The sequence below is a fragment of the Pelobates fuscus genome, chromosome 1 (assembly GCF_036172605.1).
Source record: "Pelobates fuscus isolate aPelFus1 chromosome 1, aPelFus1.pri, whole genome shotgun sequence".
Taxonomy (NCBI): Eukaryota; Metazoa; Chordata; class Amphibia; order Anura; family Pelobatidae; genus Pelobates; species Pelobates fuscus.
The window spans coordinates 165,340,732-165,365,413 of NC_086317.1; the positions used below are offsets into that span (position 1 = coordinate 165,340,732).

General features: G+C 43.2%; 2 protein-coding genes across 2 annotated transcripts in view; one reads left to right on the forward strand and one right to left on the reverse strand.

The window, feature by feature from the left end:
- The window catches only part of SORT1 (sortilin 1), a 530,048-nt gene extending 525,766 nt beyond the window's left edge, over positions 1–4,282 (reverse strand). Inside the window, exon 1 of the mRNA XM_063451773.1 lies at positions 4,263–4,282. The gene's annotated coding sequence lies outside the window, so the exon portion shown is untranslated. The remainder of the gene's footprint in view (positions 1–4,262) is intronic.
- A 16,051-nt stretch (positions 4,283–20,333) lies between these two features.
- Positions 20,334–24,682, forward strand: part of GNAI3 (G protein subunit alpha i3) — a 40,258-nt gene continuing 35,909 nt past the window's right edge. Inside the window, exon 1 of the mRNA XM_063451878.1 lies at positions 20,334–20,635. Coding sequence (XP_063307948.1) covers positions 20,518–20,635 — 118 coding nt within the window. The 5' untranslated portion in view covers positions 20,334–20,517. The remainder of the gene's footprint in view (positions 20,636–24,682) is intronic.

Sequence of the window (24,682 nt, forward strand, 5' to 3'; positions counted from 1 at the left end):
CACACTGAAATGTAACATTATTATTATTATTATTTTATTATTTACATAGCGCCATCAAGTTCCGTAGCGCTGTACAATAGGATAAACAACTCCCAGTTTACTGAATAAGAATATACCCGGCGAGTAAGAATGTTATCCCCCCAGATCTGTGGGGGTTCCTACGCCCATGCTGGGAAGTCCCCTACAGAGTGCGCCAGCCTTAGGCCTATATCGCTTCTTAACATAGACATAAAACTTTATGCCAAATTACAGGCATCCCGAATAAAGCTGTTCTTGCTGGAGTTGGTTTCTGAGGAGCAGGCTGGGTTTGTTCCGGGTAGACTAGAGGGGAAACGCAAGGCATTATATTAATCTTATCGATTGGGCACATACCAATAACCACCGAGGTCTTACTCGCCTTGGATGCAGAAAAAGCGTTTGACCGTTTAAACTGGGAGTATATGAAGAGTGTCCTTCAGAAATTAAGCTTCCCCCCTCTTTTGTGGATAGTATTATGGCATTATACTCAAAACCCTCAGCGAAGGTCTTTAATACTGTTTTTTTATCCCTAAAATTTGAAATTACAAATGGAACTTGCCAGGGGTGCCCACTGTCCCCACTGATTTTTATATTGACGTTAAAACCTTTGGTTAGACATATAAAATGACACATGGATATCTGTGGGTTGCCTACACCAAGCGGAGAACAGAAAATAGCCCTCTTTGCTGACGACGTGCTCTTATTTTTAACGAAAACCTACTGAATTTAGATAAATTGTTGAAAAGGTACAGCATGATATCATATTATAAAAAATAATGGGAAAAAAAACAGGCGTTGCCGTTAGGGCTACCAAGCTCAGTTGTATCCCAGCTAGCATACTCTTACCTGTTTGATTGGCGTAAAGTCTCACTTACGTACGTGGGCATAAAGTTAACTAAATCTTGCTCTCTCTTGATTAAAGAAAACCATATTCCTTTATTGCACAGGTTAGAGACCCAGTTGAACAGATGGGGGGCCCTGTGGGTGTCGTGGCTGGGCCGTGCACACACAATAAAAATGATGGTATTGCCTCATATTTTATATTTCTTTCGCACTATTCCTATTGCATTGTTGAATAATTTACTTTAAAAATTTCAAAACATGATCAACTCGCATATCTGGAAAAAAAAAAAACAAGGGTCGCATTTAGGCTCATAGAGCTTCCGTACGCACAAGGAGGCTTAAGCATTCCCAATATTGCTAAATATTATCGGGCTTCCCTGTTGTCCCAGAGCATGGCAGTACTTTTTCGTTCTACAGCACCACTGTGGTTGCACATGGAAAAGGCCTGTGCCAAACCCTACTCACTAGAAGGCCTTCTTTGGCAGACCTCATCGAGTGCTATAATTGGAAAACATGTGCTTCCGTTACCTAAAATGATGGTCCAATGTTGGTCTATGTGGGCCCCTAAATTGCTAAGGGGTGTGAGACTTATGTCCCTTGCCCCGCTACACGCTATAACTACCCTTACACAGGATTTAAACTTATCCAAGTTTGCAAATAAAATATTCTCTTCCAAACAAAGAATTCTTTACCTACCAGAGGATTAAAAATGTTCTGTTAGCTAATAAGGTGTCAAAACCTGATAGGGCATCCCTAGACCCATTCGGTAAATTTTGTCTGAGACCCAATCTGGCTAGCAAACCTCTATCCGTGTGTTACAACGCCCTTTTAACTCTCAATAGGGAAGAGAAGTTGCCATACATGCTACTCTGGGAGCGAGATTTGTCAAAAACGTACTCATTGTCTAATTGGTATCAAACCATAAAACTCACTAAACATGCATCACATAGCCTCATCCATTGAGAAGCTTACAGCAAGGTTCTGATGCGGTGGTACCTAAAGTAAAATAATGGGGGGGGGGGGCCTATTGTATTAGTAAATTTGGCTGAAAGACCAATTTAGGTCTTTCAGCATTTTGGTATATAACTACATAATACTGTGGGAATTAGGGAGTTATCTACTAAGCGGCTGCAAGTGAAGTCCGAAAGTGCCGAAGTCCCAAAATGCCGAAGTTTCGAAATGCCGAAATTCCGAAGTGCCGAAATTCCGAAGTTGCCGAAGTCCTGAAGTGCCGAAGTTCCAGCGTACCGAACCAAAGTGCCGAAGTCCTGAATTGCCGAAGTCCCGAATTGCCGGAACGCCAAAACGAACCGAAAATTTTCCCCATGCACATGCCTAGTAGTCATATATACACTATTGGCAGCTAAAATGAGCATTGCCCAAAATTGGAAAAAAACTACTTCTCCAGGTATATCGGAGGTGTTAGAGAGAGTGGATAGGACGTGCCAATATGAAAGAATGGCATATAGAATAGTAGGCAGAGAGTTTATGCATGAAAAAATGTGGCAAGACTGGAAAGAGTATAGGGGTAGTGTACCAACACATAGGCTGTAGCTAAAAAAAATTAAAAATAATGTGACCCTATTTAGTGTTCTGTGGATGTGTGTTTTTTTATTTATTTATTTATTTCAAGTGTATTTGATGTATAAGTACTCAGTATAAGTACTCGGTTGCAAAAAATAGCATGAATAAGAATAATACGTTAGAAACAAAGTTTTCGTGCCACGTTATAATTATGTTGTGTTATGTTCTCCCCCCTTAATTGTTTTATGTTTTCCTCTTTCCTTTTTTCTTCTTCCTTTTTTGAAATAACACTTTATGGTATTATATGGCATCTGATTTTTATAACCCCTGAGATGGCTTAAAGTATTCTTTTTTAAGACAACATGCCTATATTTTTTTTTTTTTTTTTTAATCAGATCTTGCACATTTAAAAAAACAGGCAATGCACAAGAGAGAATAATATGTACAGATTCAGGGAATGCAATTATTGCATATGCGTACAGACTCGCATACTTTGTGTAAATATGTGCTCCGTGGGGGTTGTATTACTACACAGTATTATCAAACTGTATTCCCATATTGTGTACTGTATTGTTTCTTCTTTTAAAAACATAATAAATATGATATATTAAAAAAAAAGATATATAAGTTAAAAAAGGAAAAACTAATTCATTTATACTATTAACGTCTTCTATTTAAGGTAATATTGCAATGTATTTAGCCAGATACAGACATTTTTACCCTTAAAGGGACACCTTCACTGACCAAACACAAAATAAATAAAAATCATTGTTTAGTAGATATACCCCAATTAAAAGCATGAATTGTTGTAAGTCAGGTGCTCTGGGCTAACCAAACAAGGAAGTAACAGGAACTGTTGTCTGGTTTACTACCAGAGTGGTGTAACCAGGTTATTCATAAATGTATCAATTTCTGTCAAAAGCTGCACTTTTTGCTAAATGAAATAAAGGGGTCTTAGGCAATTTATCAGTTTGGGGACCACCTTAATTCTTCTTATAGAGATGGTTAATAGGGTCTAGCAAATTCCTGATTCTGTGGCCCCTGTCTAACCTCTGGTCCCTAAGCAGCCCCATAGGGTCGTTTTAGGGTTAATCCTGGTCTGGCATGGGTCTTCGAATGTCTTCGAATGTCTCACAACAGATCAGGAAGTGTCTGGTGTTCACTTAAATATACTCTCCAACACCATAGGAGTTAAGGAGAGGGAAATGGGTCTGAAGCCCCGGAGTTAAGGAGAGGGAAGGGGGTCTTAAGCCCTGGAGTTAAGGAGAGTGAAGGGGTCTGTAGCCCCGGAGTTATGGAGAAGTAAGGAAGTCTGAAGCCCTGGAGTTAAGGAGAGGGAAAGGGGTTTGAAGCCCTGGAGTTAAAGAGAGTGAAGGGGGTCTGGAGCCCCTTCACTGGTGGAGAGCATACGAGGATATCAATTTTTTATTTTAATTTTACATCGGGCGGCTGCATATTATAGAAAGAAAAATCAGTAACATAGTGCTCCACCGGGCTACCTATAGAAGGGGGTGGGGTGCCCTCCACTTTCTTGTTGCAAACTCCTCTACTAGAAATGTAATGTGGCGGTATTGCATTAAAGAGACACTATAGTCACCAAAACAACTTTAGCTTAATAAAGCAGGTTCAATGTATAGATCATGCCCCTGAAGTTTTACTGCTCAATTCTCTGCCGTTTAGGAGATAAATCACTTTTGTTTCTGTTTATGCAGCCCTAGCCACACCTTTATGCAGCCCTAGCCACACCTCCTCTGGCTGTAAATAAGCCTTTCTGCAGGGAAAATAAAGGACGGAGGACGGTTCAGGACCGTCATCTGCATTTTTGCGTTGCCGACCGGTGACGGTCCTGAACCGTCCTAACCATCCAATGTACTTACCCGATCGCCGTCATTCCCCCGGCGGCGATCGGCGGTGCTCCCGGTGTGGGGAGACTGCCTGCAGCCCAGACAGTCTCCCCATGGCGGTTTAGGACCCCTGTGACCATGTGATCGCCCAACAGGGCGACCACATGGTCACAATAGGTGTCCTAGTCTCTGCCTGCAGGGGGACTGTTTTACTCGGGAGACTTCGCTGAACACAAATATTAGTGATTCAAAACAGTAAAACATATCACAGCGATGATATTGTCAGTGAAAGTGACTTTTTTTGCATTTTTCACACACAAACAGCACTTTTACTGATGATATAATTGTTGTGATACATTTTCCAGTTTTGAAACACTAATATTTGTGTTCAGCAAAGTCTCCTGAGTAGAACAGGACCCCCCATGTACAGGTTTTATAGCGTTTTTGAAAGTTACAGGGTCAAATATATGGGTCAAATATTTTTACATTGAAAATGGGCAGGTTGGTTACGTTGCCTTTGAGAGCGTATGGTAGCCCAGGAATGAGAATTACCCCCATGATGGCATACCATTTGCAAAAGAAGACAACCCAAGGTATTGCAAATGGGGTATGTCCAGTCTTTTTTAGTAACCACTTAGTCACAAACACTGGCCAAAATTAGCGTTCAATTTAGTTTTTTACTTTTTTCACACACAAACAAATATGAACGCTAACTTTGGCCAGTGTTTGCGACTAAGTGGCTACTAAAAAAGTCTGGACATACCCCATATTGAATACCCTGGGTTGTCTACTTTTAAAAAAATATGTACATGTGGGGTGTTATTTAGCAATTTATGACAGATAATAGTGTTACAATGTCACTATTGATACATTTTTTTTTATTGAAAATTTTCCGAAATAAGAAATAACAAGGGGTACAGAAAGAAAAAAGGGGAGGGTATACGGTACATTTCAATATGGTGGCATTACATGTACAGTCATATCAATGGGTTTATACAATCAAATAAACATGTATACGTTTAGATTTATGCAATATACAGAACCATTTTATGCATACAATGGTATGGTGAGTGTCTGAAATGCCAACCTTGGTGAATCTAGCGCTGGCTAAGGTGTTGGCGATTTCTCTAGTCTTTATTCAAGCTTATTGCGATATTTCAGATAGAAACGTATGTACCTCTACACCAGGGGACGGGGAGACAAGGAGGTGGGATGATAAATACGGGAGGAAGGGGGGGAAGGTATACAAAGAATTGGTCCCTGAGTGCTAATATCCCAGTTGTGTTCTGGCTTAAATGACGGTGTTGTTTGAGAGTGGTTATCGAGGTAATGTGTGGTCTAGTAAATTGGTGTAATGCAGTTATCTTATAATCGTATGGACGTGGCTGTTATAACGGTGAGGCTTTGAGCTTTTTCACTTGTTTACGATGCACCTGCCAATTTGTCCACCTTTTGGTATATAACTCTGTTTGGCCATTCAACCTGTATGCCATCCCTTCATAGTCAGCAATAGCGTCTATTCTGTTCCATATTTCTAGGAGGGAAGGAACCTGTGTACTCTTCCAGTGGCTGGCTATGCTTGTCTTAGTTGCTGTTAACAGGTGTATGATCACCCATCTATTGTTATCTACAAGTAATTCAGGAGAGAGGTGGAGCAGGTAACATTCCGGTGTAAACTGCATTTTACGTGCTATTAACAGTTCAACAGCTTGGGCTATCGCTAGCCATATTCCCTTTAATAAGGGGCAATCCCAGAATATGTGTCTCATGTTTCCCTTATGAAGCTGACATCTCCAACACATGTCAGGCACAGAAGGGTAAATGTTTGCTAACCTGGTAGGCACGAAGTACCACCTCATCAGTATCTTGTAGTATGCTTCCCAAAGAGTTAGACTACGAGACACCCTTTTTGTTGTCTGGATCGCCTGTAACCATAGTGGGGTAGGTATATTGATATTGAGTTCTGCTTCCCATTGTTCCATGTATTTGTGTTTATGTAGGGGGTCTGCATCGTTTAGTGTCGAGTAGCATAGAGATAGTGGCTTTAGGTGTGGCTTTTTCCCTATACAGTATAGTCCAAAAGCCGTCAATTGTGACTCGTCACTATGTTGCGTGTGAAGGGATTGGAGAAGGTGTTTGGTCCTAAGGTATGTGAAAACGTCCTTATGGGGGAGCTCGAATTCTTCCTGAAGGACTGGAAATGGCTTGATACCTTCTTTCGAAAATAGTTGGGATATTGACTTTATACCTTTTTGCTTCCAATGATTTACATTGATATCGTCTGTCAGTTCTGAAATTGTGTGGATTGGGGCAAAGTGCAGAATGTTGTCCACGCCTGTGAGCTTGTGGGCCCATTTTCTCCAACTGTCTATTAGAAACTTCGTACTGGCCAGGGGCTTACGCTCGTGTGGATCCCATGCATGGAACGATCTTAACATGGAATGCACCGTGTATGGTCTAATGCATACATTCTCTAGGGGGGACCAGATACGGGGGGTGGTGCTTGACAACACGTCTAACCCTTGGGCTAGCACTGCCGCCCTATAGTAGGCTTTCACATTTGGAGATCCTAGACCGCCCTTGTTCGGGGACAGCCACGTGAGTCGCCTGGCTATTCTCGGGGGTTTCTTTTTCCAAATGTATGCATTAAACATGTTTTGGAATCTTTGGAGTATTTTGTCACTTAGAGGTATGGGTATGGTGCGAAATAAGTAAAGGACATGTGGCAGTGCCATCATTTTAATCGTGTTGATTCTCCCTAGCCAGGAAATTTCAAGGTTTTGCCAAGTGTCTAATTGTGCTTGGAGTTTGTAGGTTAGGGGAATATGGTTTTCTTGGGACAGCTGATTATGTGATTTGGTGAGATTGATTCCCAGGTACTTTAAGGAGGTTTTCCTCCAATCAAAGGGGTGGTGCAACTTGAGTGACTGTAGCTCTGTTGAGGTAATATTTATGGGAAGTGCTTGAGTTTTTTTAAGATTATTTTTATAATATGATGCTTGCCCGTATTGTAGGAGAAGTGCCATCAGGTGCGGGATTGAGGAGGTAGGTTTGGTGAGGTAAAGGAGGATGTCGTCCGCAAACAGTGCTATTTTGTGGGTGCCTGCGGGTGTGGATAGACCAGCTATGTCCTGATGTTTTTTGATGTGCATTATAAGTGGTTCCAGACAAAGTATAAACAGGAGCGGGGAAAGCGGGCAGCCTTGGCGTGTGCCATTGCTTATTTGGAATTTGTTTGAAATGAAACCGGAGTTAAAGATTCTTGCTGATGGGGATTGATACAGAGCCATAATGCCCCGCAGGGTTTGTGTTGAGAGACCCATTTTGGACAGTGTAGCCTCCATGTATGTCCAGTTCAGGCGGTCGAAGGCCTTCTCGGCATCGAGCGCCAGAACTACCCCTGCTTGTTGGCTTGTTTTCGCCCAATTTATTAAGTTTATAAAGTGTCTGGTGTTATCACCTGCCTGCCTCCCGGGGACGAATCCCGCTTGTTCTATCGACACTAAGTCTCTGAGATGTGTTTTTAGTCTCATCGCCCAGAGTTTTGCGTATAGCTTGATGTCTGCATTTAGTAACGATATAGGGCGTAGGTTTTCGCAGTATGTGGGCGGTTTGCCCGGTTTGGGAAGGGTGACAACGTTTGCTTCCAGCATTTCCGTAGGGAGGGTGCCTGACATTTTGATGGCATTAAATAGGGTGGTGAGGTGTGGCGTGAGAGTCGGTTCCATTTTGTGGTAGTAGTAATTAGATAGTCCGTCCGGGCCTGGGGCTTTATGTTTGGGTAGGGAGAGGATGGTCCTATGAATTTCGTCATGTGTGAATGGGGCGTCTAGTGATGCACTGGCTTGAGGGGACAGTCGTGGAAGGGATACCCCATCCAGGAAGTCAGCTACATTGGTAGGAGTCGGTTGTGGTGTCTGGCGGTCATTGTGTAGATTGTAAAGTTTGTCATAGTATTCCGCTAACTCATTGACTATGTCTAGTGGGTTGTAGAGTTTGCCCTTTGTGGGAGATATAATGTACGGGATTTTGGATTGTATTTGTTTTGCTTTCAGTTTGTTGGCTAGCAGTTTACCCGCTTTGTTACCCTGCGTGTAATATCTGAGTTTGAGTGATCTCATCCACCTTTCGGTAGTGAGAAGTTCGAGGGCGTTCAGTTCCCTCTGTATCTCGGTGATGCGTGCAGCTAAGGCTTTGCGGGGATTTGATTTGTTTTGTGCTTCCAAGTTTGTCAGTTCTTGGAGTAGGGCTCTATGTGAGTCATTAGTGTTTTTTTTGCGTTTTGAGCCTTCCCTAATGAATAAACCTCTCATGACTGCCTTGTGCGCGACCCATACTGTTTGAATTGGGACGGAGTCAGTCACGTTATGTGTGAAGTAGTCAGAAGCTTCTTTAGTTACGTTAATGAGTACTTGTGGGTCGTCTAGGAGGCTCTCATTGAGACGCCACGTCCCTCTGCCTCTGGCTTGGTACAGGGAGCGGAATGTGACTGTCAGTGGGGCGTGATCTGACCAGGTCCTCTGGCCAATTTGCACATCCTCGATGTTCATCAGTGTGGCCTTATCTACCAGACATAAGTCAATTCTGGAGTATGTACCATGCACCTGCGAGAAATAAGTATAGTCTCTCTCTCGCGGGTATGTGGATCTCCAAGCATCATAAAGGTTGTTATTATTGATTGTTTTACTTAATTCGCTGCAGGTGGAGACTGTGTGCGAGGTTGGGGATTTGTCCTGTTCCCTTTTTATGTCCAGGGTCGGGTCTAAGGTGCTATTGAAGTCACCGCAAACAATTATGTGGCCTGTCCTGATTTTGTCTATTAATTTTAAGGATTTGCGAATGAACGCGACCTGGGCCTCGTTCGGGGCGTAGAGCGATGCTATTGTGATTAACATGCCATTAAGGTTGCCTGTGAGAACTAGCAGTCTACCGTTTGCATCTATGTGTCTATTTGTTTCCTGAAATACCCAATCCTTGTGGAACAGGATGGCTACTCCCTTAGATTTGTGGGGTGAGTATGCATGAAAAACCTGGGGGTATTGAGAGGAACGTATTTGTGGGGGGTTACGGCAGCATAAGTGTGTTTCCTGGAGACAAATGATAGCGGCTTTGGATTTGTGCATAGTTTGGACAACCAGGCGTCTTTTGTGTGGGCTGTTAAGGCCTTTTACATTAAGGGAATATATTTTGAATGTGGCTAACGCCATAATATTACTTGGGGGGATTGTTGCTCACGCAGTTCGTACCTTGTAGAAGCGCAAGGCCAGAATGGGGTGTTGCAGTCTGGTTCTGCACAGGGAATGTGTATGGGTATGTTTGTGTCATGGTTTGGCACATAGTGCCGTCTCGGAGCTTGGAATGCTGGTTGGCGCTGTACAAGTTTTCTCGAGTGCCGGGTATGTGATAGGCCATGGGGACCTCGGGACAAGTGAGCCTCATGTGTATGCAGACTGAGGGCGTGTATACCTTCAAAAAACAACATATAACATATAAAACATATAAAACATATCAGTGCAAACTGCAGAAATAAGGTTGAACTTGGGGGTAAGGGGGTAAAATCATCCTGCTTGATGCGCAGGGACAGTGTCTGCCACATGTAGGAGACTGTCATCTCTCTAGATTGGGCAGTGGGGGGTGGGAGTCCCCGCCGATATTTAGCCTCTAACATCTGAGTAGCCTAGCAAGCTCTCAAGAGGACGGAGCATTGGTGTACTGGACGTGGTGACCAAAGGGTTTCCCAGTGCCATTGGGGACACCAGAGCACTCAGGCGCTCACTCGCATGGCATGTAATCAGTTATTGTAAAGTATTTAGCAATTGACAATGTTAACTGCGTGCGGCAAAGGATATACCACTGCGCAGAGTGAGAATGCAACTACTTTGGTTACTCTTACATAAAATCACTGGGCGTTCTTATAGATAACGGGCAGAGAACAGTTCATCATTTAAAGCCAAGTTTAAATCGATAGGCTTAGTTAGTGATGTGAATACGAATAAGGCTCTTTGCGTATAAGCGCGGTAGTGAAATGGGTGTCGGGTCAGCATCGTGGTTGCCCAGACAAGTCCCAGCAGCCATTTCTGCACTATTATCAGAGCGTGTCCTAATCTGTACATTGAGTCAAGTGTTCAGTTGATAACTGAATCAGGGGATTAAATGGCGTTATTACCTCGCCTCAATATTACCCGGTTGGCAATCAAAAAACATTTCTCGGGGGGCGGGGCCGAACCGCCGAGCTGGACGGTCGCACACAAGTTTAGCTCCTGCTACACATCCTCGATTATATAACCAAAACATGAAAAAAGACCTAATAATAAACCACCAGCACGGGTGTTCAAAGCCACAGAGACACCGGATCCAGGGAGAGGCTGGCTATTGGTGCTACAGTCCCCTGGAAGCGAGGCCCTCGACGATCGAGTGGGGGCCTATGCCGGCGGTGAGAGGGACGGACGGCCGCTGCCCCTCTATCCTGCCTAATGGTGCCGAAATGGAAGCGGAGACCCGGGCGGATTCGGCCCTGTTCCCCCCCCTATGGACCGGTGGGGGTGATCCCGGTCCTCACCCAAAGGCTATGCATCCAGGGCCCAAAGATGGTGACACACTGCCCGAGCGCCTGACCGCCCCACCCAAGATGGCGGATTCCGTGTGTGCCCAGACCAGCGGAGGTAACTACTCCATAAGGGAGATCAGACCAACCAGCCAGGCCTCCAAAACCGAATACAGGGGGCAGGAAGAACATAGGCCCAGCATGCCAAGTACCACAGCCCCGCGAGCAACCTCCTACCTGCCCTCCCCACGAACTAAACCTCGGACAGGCAACGGCGGAGGCCTACCCGGATCCATAATGGCTGCTGCACTGGCGCATACCGAACACCACTCACCCAAGTCAGCGACTGTCGGCCATACCACCAAACGAGGTACTCCCGCGACGAGGCTGACCACATACCCGCCCTACACGCAGCATAGAGCACAGCGGCCAGGACGAGGATCCCACAGGGCCCCCCAGCACTCAGACGCTTCGATCAGCTCCCAAGCGTCCTCCCTAATGGTCACTCATAGTCGGACATCCAAAGGGGGCACTCCTGGCTGGCTGGGGAGACAGCCGATGGGTCACCTACCAGAAGCACGAAGACACCCCTGGAGCGGCACTACCCGACCACCGACGGACACCGGCACCTGGTCACACCTTCATAGCAGAACGGGCATCGGATAAGCGCAGACCTGCGACCACAAACAAGGCCTCGGGAACATTATTCATCCTAAGAACTCTGAATCAGCCAGGGTGATTTACCTACTACTCGTGGACTATCATTTCTTTCCAGCGTGTTTAGCATCTAATCTTTCTGATATGATATATCGCTTAGCTTAAATACATGCTTACAATCCACTAACTCTTTAATGTACTAGTACCCAGAACGACCTATCATTTAACACTCTATGTATGCTCTCATGCACAAGTCATGCTCCCCGCATATGTTTCTTCTGTATCTGTCTCTCCATGACATGTGTAATATGCTACCATCTTAAAATCAAACGTGATCCTGCTCTACTGTTTTCAAATAATATAAAAAATGTGCCTGTATATCCAATGCCATAACATGTTATACCACTGTTTACCTACTCTGCCGGATGTCGCTGTTGTGGCACACACCGGCTGTTTGTTCAATCAGTGCACAACCAAAATAAAGAATTAAAAAAAAAAAAAAAAAAAAAAAAAAAACATTTCTCATTACATTACAGCCCTATTAATACTTAAGTGCTTGGAGTCACTCTGGTACTGCAAAATAGTGTTCGTTTATCAGATCTCATGCTGCGCCGTCGGTCTGGAAGGCGAGCCCGCCATAGTCCAGTCTGCTCTCATTTTCTTAGGAAGCGATTTTTGCGGGGAGTTGTGTCCCATGTTGTGATGCAGGCCCCATTCCTTGAGTTTCGCCATTCCCACTTCTGGTTCTAGGATTGCTACCGATTGTCCTTTGTGCCAGATCAAAAGTTTAGTCGGGTAACCCCATCTGTAAGAAATTTGGTGGTTGCGCAGGGTCTTGGTCACATTAATAAACTCCCTCCTTCTCGCCATGGTCGCTGCAGACAAGTCGGCAAACACGCTGATATTTTGGTATGGGTCACGCAATTGATCCAGTTTTCTTGTCGCGGATATTAATGCTTCCTTAGACTTGTAGTAGTGGAAGCGCACGATCACATCGCGTGGCGTGTCGGCGGAGAGTCTGGCTGGTCTGGGTAGCCTGTGTACTCTGTCCATCGTCCAAGAGGCAGCCTCGAGATGAGGAACAAGAATGGCGCACATGGTTTGCAGGTACTGCGGGAGGGCCTCCGCGGATATTGAGTCCAGGATACCTCGAAAGCGCAGATTGTTCCTGCGGGATCGATCTTCCATATCCGCCACTTTTAGTTTTAGTGCGGCCTGTTCTTCTTCTAATTTCTGCAGTTGGTCTACCATATCATTGTGGACCAAGCAGATGTCGTCCGTCCTGGATTCCAGTCGATTGGTGCGCTCACCCAGATCGTGTATGTCCTTCCTTAGTTCTTTAGAGATTTGTTTAAAATCTGATCTCAGGGATTCCTTTAGGACTTGCAGCATAGCATGCAGGCTTTGGTTGGTAACCAAATCGTCTCCTTGTGGTATCTGCGAGCTGTCTTCGTCTGTGAGGCTGCTCGGGTCTGGGGATTGCGTGGCTGTATCGTCGCCATCTTGTTTTTGCCGCGGGCGGTCTTTTTTACCGGAACGGATCGAATCCGTCAATTTAAGCTGTTTGGAGGGTGCCATGAGGGCGAAGGCAGTGGATGCCCCTTGTGGGGGTAAGATTTGTGCTTGTCAGGCTCTTAAATTGTCGCTGTAGGCTCGGCGGTACACGGAGCTCGCACGGCTTGCGACTACTCCATGCGGTTGTTGGCCACGCCCCCCACTATTGATACATTTTAAAAATGTATGTTTTGAAACCGCAATATCCTACTTGTACTTATAGCCCTATAACATGCAAAAAAATAGCAAAAAGCATGTAAACACTGGGTATTTTTGAACTCAGGACAACATTTTGAATCTATTTAGCAGTTTTTTTCATTCGCTTTTGTAGATGAGTAAAAGATTTTTCACATAAAATTCAAAAAACGTGTATTTTTTTCAATTTTTCATCATATTTTTTCATTTTTTTTAAATTAAATTACATGAGATTATATAAATAATGGTATGTAAAGAAAGCCCCTTTTGTCCTGAAAAAAACAATATATAATTTGTATGGGAACAGTAAATGAGAGAGCGGAAAATTACAGCTAAAGACAAACACCACATAAGTGTCAAAAAGATGCCTGGTCGCAAATGTACAACATCGCAAAAAAAGTCCGGTCCTTAAGGGGTTATAGTCTGGTCCATAGTCCAAAGGCAGCAGGCGGGCAACCAGGCTTCTCCAATGCAATGTGGCAAGATTGCTCTCGTCACAATCACTATATACTTTCTCTACAAACCTCTAAAACAAACCAAACTACTCATCCATCCGCTATACCACTTTATCCCACCTAGAACTAGTGCCCAGTTAAAATACTTGACTCTTACTTACCCACACTCAGTCATGCCACACACATTTCACCACTACTCTCACTGAATCCCTCTGACTACGGCTAAATTCATCTTCTACATAAGAACACTACTACTAAGATTGGGTTGTATCCATGTCTTGGGTCTTTCATTTAGAATAGGGGCAGCTTCGGTCTCCTTCAACACTGACAATCCAGTGCATATTATTAAAAGATTGGGCAGATGGAAATCCTGAGTCTACAACCGATATATTCCTCATCCCGAGAAAGAAATGAGGAAAGCTTTTAAAAGTTTGGCTTTGTAAATTTGATGCAATAAGTGTGTTTTTCTTTAATACCTTTTCACCCTCTTTGCATGAACTCGATTTACATATATTACTAATATGTTTCTGAACATATATATTATATTATTCACTCACTCACTCACTCTCTGGGCCGGCCTAAGACATCATGCTGCCTAGGTCCAACCAGGGCCGGTGCTTGGATTTTTAGGTACATAGGCGAAGATGCATTTTTCCGGCTCTCCCTTTCCCCCCCCAAAAAAATCTTCAACTATATGCCTCTTAACCAGCCCCTCTCCCCTCCCCGACCATTAGTGGTCCCTTCCCTGTCCCTTAGTGTTCTTCTCTCCTCCCCCCTCTTTTCCCTGTCTCTTGGTGTTTCTCTCCCATTCCCTCCCTGTCCTTTGGTGCACCCCACACCCCTTTAGTGGTCACACTCCCCTTCCTGGTGTGCCTCCTACCTCTATTGTTGCATTGCCGAGCGGAGCAGATCCCCTAAAGGAGCTTCAGTTTTCTGTACCCGGCCGGACTGACAGGGAGTGCTCTCTCTGTGAGCACCTCCTGTCAGTCTGGCCAGGTACAGGAAACAGAAGCTCCTGTACCACGCTCCGCTCCGCTACACTCTGTACACACTGACATTCACACACTCAATGACAAACACACAGACGTCACTGACAGACACAGACTCATTGATCTGACACACACTCATTCATTGACACTGACAGACCCACACTTATTGACACTCATTGACAGACACACTGATAGTCACAAACAGACTCAATGACAAACATACTCTCACTGATTTGACAGACACACTCTCATCATACACTGACAGACACACTCATACACTCACATGCACACACACTCATACAATCACTCACAGACACACACAGACGCACTCACTCATACACACTCAGTCACTCACAGACAGACGCTGTCACTCACAGACAGACGCTGTCACTCACAGACACACACGCTGTCACTCACAGACAGACTCTGTCACTCACAGACACACGCTGTCACTCACAGACACACGCTGTCACTCACAGACACACACTTTGTCACTCACAGACACACATACTGTCAATCACAGACAGACACTCACTCACAGACAGACACTCACACACAGACACACGCTGTCACTCACAGACACACACGCTGTCACTCACAGACACACGCTGTCACTCACAGACAGACACTCACACACAGACACACGCTGTCACTCACAGACACACACGCTGTCACTCACAGACACACACGCTGTCACTCACAGACAAACGCTGTCACTCACAGACACACACACTGTCACTCACAGACACACACACACTGTCACTCACAGACACTCACACACAGACACATGACATACATTCACTAATTATTTTAATAAATAAAAAATTTCCACCCAGCCTCCCTACCTGGAGAGCTGGTGTGGATGATGGATCATTCCCTGTGGTCCAGTGGGGCTGCTGGGCGCCGTGCGGCAGTGCTGTGATCAGGCGCGGCGAGGGAGCTCTAATCTCACCGCTCTGCTCCCTCGCGGGCTGTCTGCTGATACCGCGGGAGCCGGAATATGACGTCATATTCCGGCTCCGGTGAGATTAGAGCTCCCTTGCCGCGCCTTATCACATCACAGCATTGCCGCGCCAGGGTCCAGATGGTGGCCGGCAGGAGGGAGAGCTTCCCTCCTGCCGGCCACTGAAATATTGCGCCCCCAGAGCCCGTGCGCCCTAAGGCCTTATGGACGCGCCGGCCCTGGGTCCAACAATAAATGACTATGGGGGATAATGTATAATAAACACAGGTTACTGGCTATGTGGGGATAATGTATAATAAACACAGGTTACTGGCTATGGGAGGGATAATGTATAATAAACACAGGTTACTGGCTATGGGAGGATAATGTATAATAAACACAGGTTACTGGCTATGGGGGAGATAATGTATAATAAGCACAGGTTACTGGCTATGGGAGGATAATGTATAATAAACACAGGTTACTGGCTATGGGGGGATAATGTATAATAAACACAGGTTACTGGCTATGGGGGGATAATGTATAATAAACACAGGTTACTGGCTATGGGGGATAATGTATAATAAACACAGGTTACTGGCTATGGAGGATAATGTATAATAAACACAAACACACAAAAAAAAATGAATGCAGCTTCAGAATTAATCTAAATTGTATGCTGTCTAGGAGGTGGGAGGGTCTGGGAGGGAGGGTCTGCTGCTGATTGGCTGGAATGTGTCTGCTGACTGTGAGGTACATGGTCAAAGTTTACTCAATGATGACGAATAGAGGGCGGACCGAACATCGCATATGTTCACCGTCCGTGGCGAACGCGAACACGCTATGTTCGCCAGGAACTATTCGCCAGCGAACCGTTCGGGACATCACTATTGTACATGTTTAGTGATGCTCTGGCATTCAAATGATGCTGATGCTTGCCTAGTGAAAAGACCACTATATTGTGCAAAAGAAACATTTTCCATTCACTTTGTTGGTTAAAGTTACATAACATGACATTCAAAAAAAACCTGCAAGCTACTTAATTCATACAGACACTCCTCTTCCCCCTATATTTTGTTTTCCTCCTGTACCCCTGGCAGATTAAAAAATGCATTGAATCAGCTACTTTTTCATGTACTGATGTGGGAATGCATTTGCCATATGCTTAGCTCATCCTGCTGTCCTACTTAAATACAAAGTGTCTTAGACTAGAGTGCTAAAATGTAAAAAAAAAAAAAAAAAAATTGTCAAAAGCTGGTTACATACCACAGTCTAAAGCTCTGTTTCACACCAATGGCCTTTTATTTTATTGCTCACACTTTTCTAAATACCTCAAAGAGGCCAGGTTCTCCATTTGCACACCAGCCTGGCTAAATACCCTCAGGCTACATGTAATTTCCTCTGACTTGTGTAACCCAAACAAAGACAGACACAATGGCCATTACTTAAACTCATCAAAGGAGGACATCCCTTGGTTTTCTTTTCATGTAACCATCAGTCATTTTGATCCCAACTACAAATCTGTATTAGCATAACACACTGCTAATTAATTTTTAAAAGCTTATGCAAAATGTCCTTTGTCTATACATCCATTTCTAAACATTCCCTTCTGTGGTTTTTACATAAGGATTTCTGCATTTATTTTACTCCCCAAATTCCTATCCAGTTTTACTTCCTCATTCCACTTGCACTTCTGCTGGCTTTGCATACTTATTGTATTCCTAAAATAAAACATGAACACCTATAACAAGCACCATGAGCACAATTCAAAAAGCAGCTGTGGGAGTGTTGGACGACGAGGAGTGGAAACACAAAAATCTGCTCGCAAGAAACAGAAAAAATTGATAATTCACCAAGAAATTTCAGAATATGTTAGGCTGGCATAACCGAACTGGAAAAAATCAATATGTCAGCTATGCTTCAATTTGAAATTCCCAGACAAACAATTCAAGGTGTAGTGAATAGACTTGGAAGTATGTATTACACATATCACTCTTGAACGTTTTGTAAAGCGCTGCGGACAATAACAATAGATCAATTTTGATTATATGCTCAATCACTTTAAAGGGAAACTCCAGTGCCAGGAAAACAATCCGTTTTCCTGGCACTGCAGGTCCCCTTTCCCTCCCAATCCCCGGTAGCTGAAGGGGTGAAAACCCCTTCAGTCACTTACCAGAGGCAGCGACATGTCCCACGTCGTTACTTCTTCCTCCGCCACCGCTCCTCCTGCATTACGTCGGCCGGTGGGCGAGACTGATCCCACCCGCTGGCCGGGGAGACCTAATGCGCATGCGCGCCAATTCTGCGCATGTGCATTAGAGCTCCCCATAGGAAAGCATTGAAAATGCTTTTCAATGCTTTGCTATGGGGAATTGAGCAACGCTTGAGGTCCTCACACAACGTGAGGATGTCCGGCGACGCTCTAGCACAGAAAATCTGTGGTAGAGACACGGAAGTGCCCTCTAGTGGCTGTCTAGTAGACAGCCACTAGAGGTGGAGTTAACCCTGCAAGGTAATTATAGTTACACTTGCAGGGTTAAGGGTAGTGGGAGTTGGCACCCAGACCACTCCAATGGGCAGAACAAAAAAAACAACACTTTTTGGGAATCTGCAGACCCACATAGGGCCTTTGTAGAAAAGAGAGACAAAGAGCTGACACAGTTATTTGTTTAGGTTAGCTGTGAAACATCAGCATTTCCCTATGATTAGATTTAAAAATTATGGCACATCCATCCTTCTAATCAACATTTTTTAATGTTTTAATGCTAAACAACAGCTCTCAGCAGTCCCTCCCCTCTATGCTGCTTGGGCTAATGAGGAAGCATTAGATTGAGCAGCAATGGACAACACTGATTGGCTGAGTGTGTCAGCTGGCCATTTTAAGCCCATCACAGTGCCCATTGCTGGGATGAATTGTATGGCTAGAAGGAAGTGTGTAAGAGCTGCAGAGACTGATTTCTAAGCACACTTATTGTCATTTAAAGACCCGTCACTGTTTTATTGTTTTGCTGTGAATCTCAATTATACACTAATGCACATAGAAAGTGGAGCTCCTAATAGAAGGGAAATTAGGATATAATAGAGGTACAGATGGATAGGGGCAGTTGGGACATATGCAGAGTTTCTAAAGAGTTTTATCTGAGTTGAAATATTTGTGGATAGGAATTCAATGCTTTCCTATGAGAAACATTGGATTGGACCAACGACAAGGAAGACATGTCTCCTCAATTGTGTTGAGGGAGGCACAGAGGAGAGCAGCAATGTAGGTGTTTTGTCTCTGAAAAAAAGGTGAATAAAAAGCACACATTAGAGGGACAGGGGCACTATAGTGTTAGGAATACAAATTTGTATTCCTAAAATTATTGTGTTCTTTTAACCAAATAACTTGGTAATAATAAAATGATACATTTCTGAAACTGATAGTTTTCATTTGGCTATTTTGGCCTAAATATTCCTAATTTAGTAATTGAAATCTGACATATAGTCTTGATCCTTGTGGTTAATTACAAGAGAGAAAGGCTATGCCAGTGGAAAACGTACCTGTCTGCTTGTTCCCTCTATCAGGATAATTCACTAAATTAAGAATTCAAAGTGAATTATGAATGTGCGGCAAAAAATAGGTCAATAGGAACAATTCTCTAACTCACCCCAGTTAGGTTACTTTAGCGTTACATTTTGAAATTCACTTTCCCTGTTAGTTTAGAAGGCCTGGAATAATGGTGAAAATACGTCGTAGATTTGTTTTCAAAAAATGTTATGATTTTTTTTCCCTCCCTCCAAATTACATTCTGTTGTAAATCTAATAAAGACAGCTTGCAGGAACATTAAACCCTTATGAGGCTTATTTGCAAAACTCTATAAAATTGTAGCAAAATGAGATCCAAATGGTAAAATGTTATTATTATTATTATATTTACAGAGCGCCGTCAAATTCTGCAGCGCTTTACAGTGGGTGGACGAACAAACATGTAGTTGTAACCAGACAAGTTGCACACACAGGAACAGAGGGGTTGAGGGCCCTGCTCAATAAACTGACATGCTAGAGGGAGTGGGGTAAAATGACACAAAAAGGTAAGGATAGTATTAGACTAGTGACAGTTGCAGAAGAGGAATCAGTTGGGAGCTATTAACAGTTTAATTGATACGCTTTTATGAAGAAGTGGGTTTTTAACGATTTTTTGGAAGGAGTGGAGACTGGGTGAGCATCTAACGGAGGAGGGAAGCGAGTTTCACAGGAACGTAACTCCTTTGGTATTTTAGTCTAAATCTTAAAATTTAGATATCAATTTGCTACAATGTGTAGTTGTTGCGCATAAACCCATTTTGTATTTAGTTTGAATTTCCCCACAATTACTATTTAGTGAATAACGCAGTGGGTTACGCATTTTAGCGCAATATGCCTAAAACTTGAAAACTCAAAAATGAGATAAATCTCCTGGGAAATTGAGAAATGTAAAACTTTAGGGAGACCAGGTGAAGTTTCTCCCTTTCCTCTTCAAAACAGCTGTAGGTATTTTTACAATGTTATTTCCTCTCGTTCTGTGCCATTTTCCCCCCAGATCCCCAGCTATGTGTGCACCACATGCTGAGCAGACTCTAACACGAGTTGGATGAAGTACAGTGTGGTAACCATCCTCAGCCAGTGAACAACAACCAACAATATGGCGGACAGCCTGCTTCCCGCCCCACGGCCGGCGACACTTTCCACTCGCTCGCTATTGGCTGTAGTGACTCTAGTGTGTGCGCTCGTTCTGTGTCTGTGCACACCCTCCCTCTTCCCCTCACTCAGACACTCACATAGTGAGGAGCGGTAGTGACGCTGAGCAGCTTCGGCCGTGGAGAGAGCAGGGGCGAGGCAGCAGTGGGGGACAAGGGAGGACCGCCAGCCGGTAACTTGTTGAGCGGGCAGCTAACCCGGGAGCGTGGGGGGTGAGCGAGTCCCGGCTCCGCCATGGGCTGCACACTGAGCGCCGAGGACAAGGCGGCCGTCGAGAGGAGCAAGATGATCGACCGGAACCTGCGGGAGGATGGAGAGAAAGCCTCCAAGGAAGTGAAGCTCCTACTGCTGGGTGAGAAAATGACCGGCTGGCTATGGCTCTGGGTCAGAGTTTGGGCCTGGGAAAGGACAGATCAGTCTGGGACTGGATGGTCAAAGGGAAGACCCCTGCCCCCTCATGTTATTTAACTACTACTATTTTAGGCTGGCTAAGCAACCTGGGAGTTGTAGTTATACAGCAAGTAAGGGATCTCCCCTCTGGTCACCCCTGGTATGAAAATATATTACTTTTTATATGTTTTATGGCCAGCCCTTCCTTTGGTTCGTAGGCCTGTTCCTGTGTGTAACAGGTCTCCCCTGTAGAGAGTGTATCAGCCTTAATAAAATCTGAAAATATTTAAAGTTGTCTCCCAACTTGAAAGCGGGGTTCATTCTAAAATCAGGTTAGCAGATCCGATATATATATATATATATATATATATATATATATATATATATATATAATGTGTGTGTGTGTGTGTGTGTTTCCAGCACACCTGGACACCTTTTGTCGTTAATGCTGAGCATTGCCTGAAAAATGCTGACTTGTTGCATGAATAATTTAACCACAAATTGAATTACGATTTAGTTTATTGATTTCACTAATGCAACATTGAATGCTACATACGGATGTGCAACATTTTTCATGGGCTGCCTGTGAGTGTGAAGGAATTATTGGTATCCAGGAAAATGTGGTGGCTCTGGCAACCCTGACCACAACAGAGGACATAACGACCAGTGATGATCTTTTAATCCTAGTTGTGTTTTTTTTTTTGTGTATCTAGCTTTATATTACAGTAGGATAGAACTAGAGCTATATAAAAGAGGACCATCTGTAAGATATTCTGTGGCGGTTATGGAATGTTATTGTTTTCTGCATTTTAAGAGTTTGTTTTAGAACTGTGCCTTAGTATATACAGCCCGCATTGTCAGATTTCTCCAGATCTGAATCTCACTCATGCCGTCCTTTTATTTCCATGTTTCACTTATCCTAGAACTATTACCACCGTCCTTGAGAGTGTGTACGTACAGTGACCTCTCTTTTTATTGTTGTCGTCTCAAGTTTTGTTTAGACATTTAGAGTGATTTTCCTTTCATCCATTATCTCCACTTTGAGTTTCTGTTCTCAATCTATAGGTGTGCCCTTTTATTAAGAGACTATTTAAGTAATTCTCTGAAAGAATATTAAATATAGGTGAGACAGCCACTGCCCCATATCTAAGTCCTGGAAACGTTTGTGATTTGGTGAGATAACTGGCAATCATTTCTGTGGTTTGATATTAGTGTATAACACACACCAACCCGCCAATCCTCACTGGATCCCCTTCACGATTATACAATTGGGGAAAAAATGTGGCTGTGCATTTTTATTGACATTAATAGAAAAAGTGGGAGTGCTGTATTTTCAAACACTCTTGGAAGAGACTTCCAGTAGCTCAACCTTCCCAGAATTATGTTTTGGGCAAATGTTAGTCCACCGTGATAAAAACTGATGATACAATCCCATGAAAGGTCAGATTGTAGAGCACGTCGTTACTTTTGAATTATTTTTGCGTGTGGTGTCTATAGGGTTTCCACATCCTTGTTTTCCTAGGCACACGTCACATCTGTATTCAGAGGAGCAGTATATGAATAGTGTAAACACAAATCTAAAAAGGAAGTGTAGGATATGAATACCACATACCAGAGACCAGTGTTTTTTGTGCTGTTCATAATCATGTAGGTGTGTCCATGTAAACCTAGTGGATCTGGCAGCCCTAGGTGTGTTTGATAGTGATATAATTTAGGTATAACCTTGTAATGTGTGTGTGTGTGGTGTTAACTCATTCTAGTTTTTGGGGCAATTGTGGGAATACTCGCATTTGTGAACCAGTATCCCCAAGAATGCATAAACATCCTGACTTTCCACAGTAGGGGTGGCCTAAAAAGTAGATTTCCATTTGTTTTAGAATTACTACTACTACAATGCTTTCCCATTCTTCTTCGTTCTTAATCTAAATCCTTGATTCTGCATTGGCTAGTAATCACACCGTCAACAAGATCTAAATATTTTACACTCTTTTGCATTTGACTTTACAGTGTTGGCTTTGTTTAAGTGCCAAGTTTCTGTCTGCAAGGCATTGTGGGATAATGTAAACTAAAGCAGGATTCTTTCTAAAGATGCAGTCGTTTGTGTATAGATAGGGTTGAGCCAGAACAAAACTCAGAAAGTCTGTAATTATTATGTTGGAGTTAAACTGGGAATGTGAATCGGATTAATGGATAACAGACCTCTGTTTTAAAAATTATAGTTGCCCCCCTATTCAAACTATTGTGTGTCATGGTCAACTATTTGATATATTCTTCTTTATTTAATGCTTTGAGTATATATTGTTTGTTACCACAAGGCGATTGTATTTGAATGGGGGGAGCAACATTAAACGTTTGGTTTAAAAAAAAAAAAAAAAAAGGAAGTGTCTCGTAAGAAAAAGGAAGGAAGAATTGCTTAAAAATGTCTTGTTTTTCTGTTGTGGCAATGCAAAAAGTTTGGTAATTAATTCGATCAGCAGCTGCTGGGGGTTCCTGACTCCGTGAGATCCTGCCTGTTACGGAGGCACACCCTTATATCAGGAAGTTTTGCCTTATTGTGCTCTAAACAGTGACGTTCAAAAGTAAAATATGAGGAACCATTCCATAAGCATAGCATGTCTTGCTTGCATTCATTGTGAAAAATATTGCTTTTATTTGAACTTGCTTAAAGAGAAGCATCAGTTAAAAGATAAATGTAATTCCATATTCAATATGCTTTTTACATACAATTTTATCTAATGCAGGTTTTCTACTTTATTTTAGATAGGAAAAACTGTCAGTTTTTAACTTCCTGGAATTCAAAAGTTTTGTTCTACTTGTGTGTTGTGTTTTTTTGTTTTTTTTTCTTCTTCTGGTAATATCGCCTATATAAATTAAATAGCCATCACTGCTGCCATTTTGAGTGATCTTTGGTTGAAATCAGCCAATACCTGACCCAGGTTGACATGCAATTGGTGGGTCAGTGGGAAGCACTTCTAGTAGCCATCGGAGTGGTGGCCAGTGGAGGTATCCCTGGCCTGTTTACAGAAAAAAGGCTTAAGGGAATGATTCGACTTACCAGAACAAATACAATTAGCTGTAGTTGTTCTGGTGACTATATTGTCCCTTTTTAAACAATCAATTATGACCCAAGATCACGTTAAATGGAAGCCTGCACTGGGTAAAGGCTGGTAGGTAGTAGAGGCAATATCTATAAACTTTTAAACTACATAAAATAAAATCTTACAGTTGTTAAAGTATGCGGTCTGCACCAATTGCTGATACACATGAATTTAAAATTGCAGTATATTCCTCAACATTAACAATTTTAACGTGGTCACAACCCCACAGAGCACATCAACTTATTTCCTCAGTCCCTCTGTCTTTATGGGATTTTTGATGAAAATATAATTTTTTGATGATCAGGGTCCACATCATCTTATACTAGGCAGTACATAGTTACATTTAAAGGAACAGATGGCTGAAATTCACCCATCTACATATAGTTACTCTCCTGTAACAAGTCTGTTTTCAGTGTTTCCACATTTATGATACGCTCTTTCTATACCAGGAAGTGTTTCAGCCTGTCAGGAGGCTCCCATCCTGTTTCATAGTGCATTAACTTATTTGCGCAGGGTACATGGAATAAACAGTTAAGGACTTGATGGCACTTCCATTCATCACAAAAGATAGAGAATTGATAAATTGGATGAAGCCTGATGAGTTGGTGAAAAGCGCTGTCAGAAGTGATTGAGCCACCTAGGCTCAGGTTCCTTCAGTGTAAGCTTTGAATGAGCCTGCCAGAGGAGTTGAGGATTTGTTTCTGTTTGAACAGACAGATCTGGAAGTATAGTTTTCTTCTTTAGCGTTCGGAATGGGCTTACAGCTGCAGTGATAATTTTGCTAATTATTGAAGATATAACTGTGTTCTTGGACAGAATGAGAGGGTTTCTTTAATTCTGAGAGCTTAAAGGGACACTATAGTCACCTAAACAACTAGAGCCTAACAAAGCCATTTTAGTGTATAGATCAT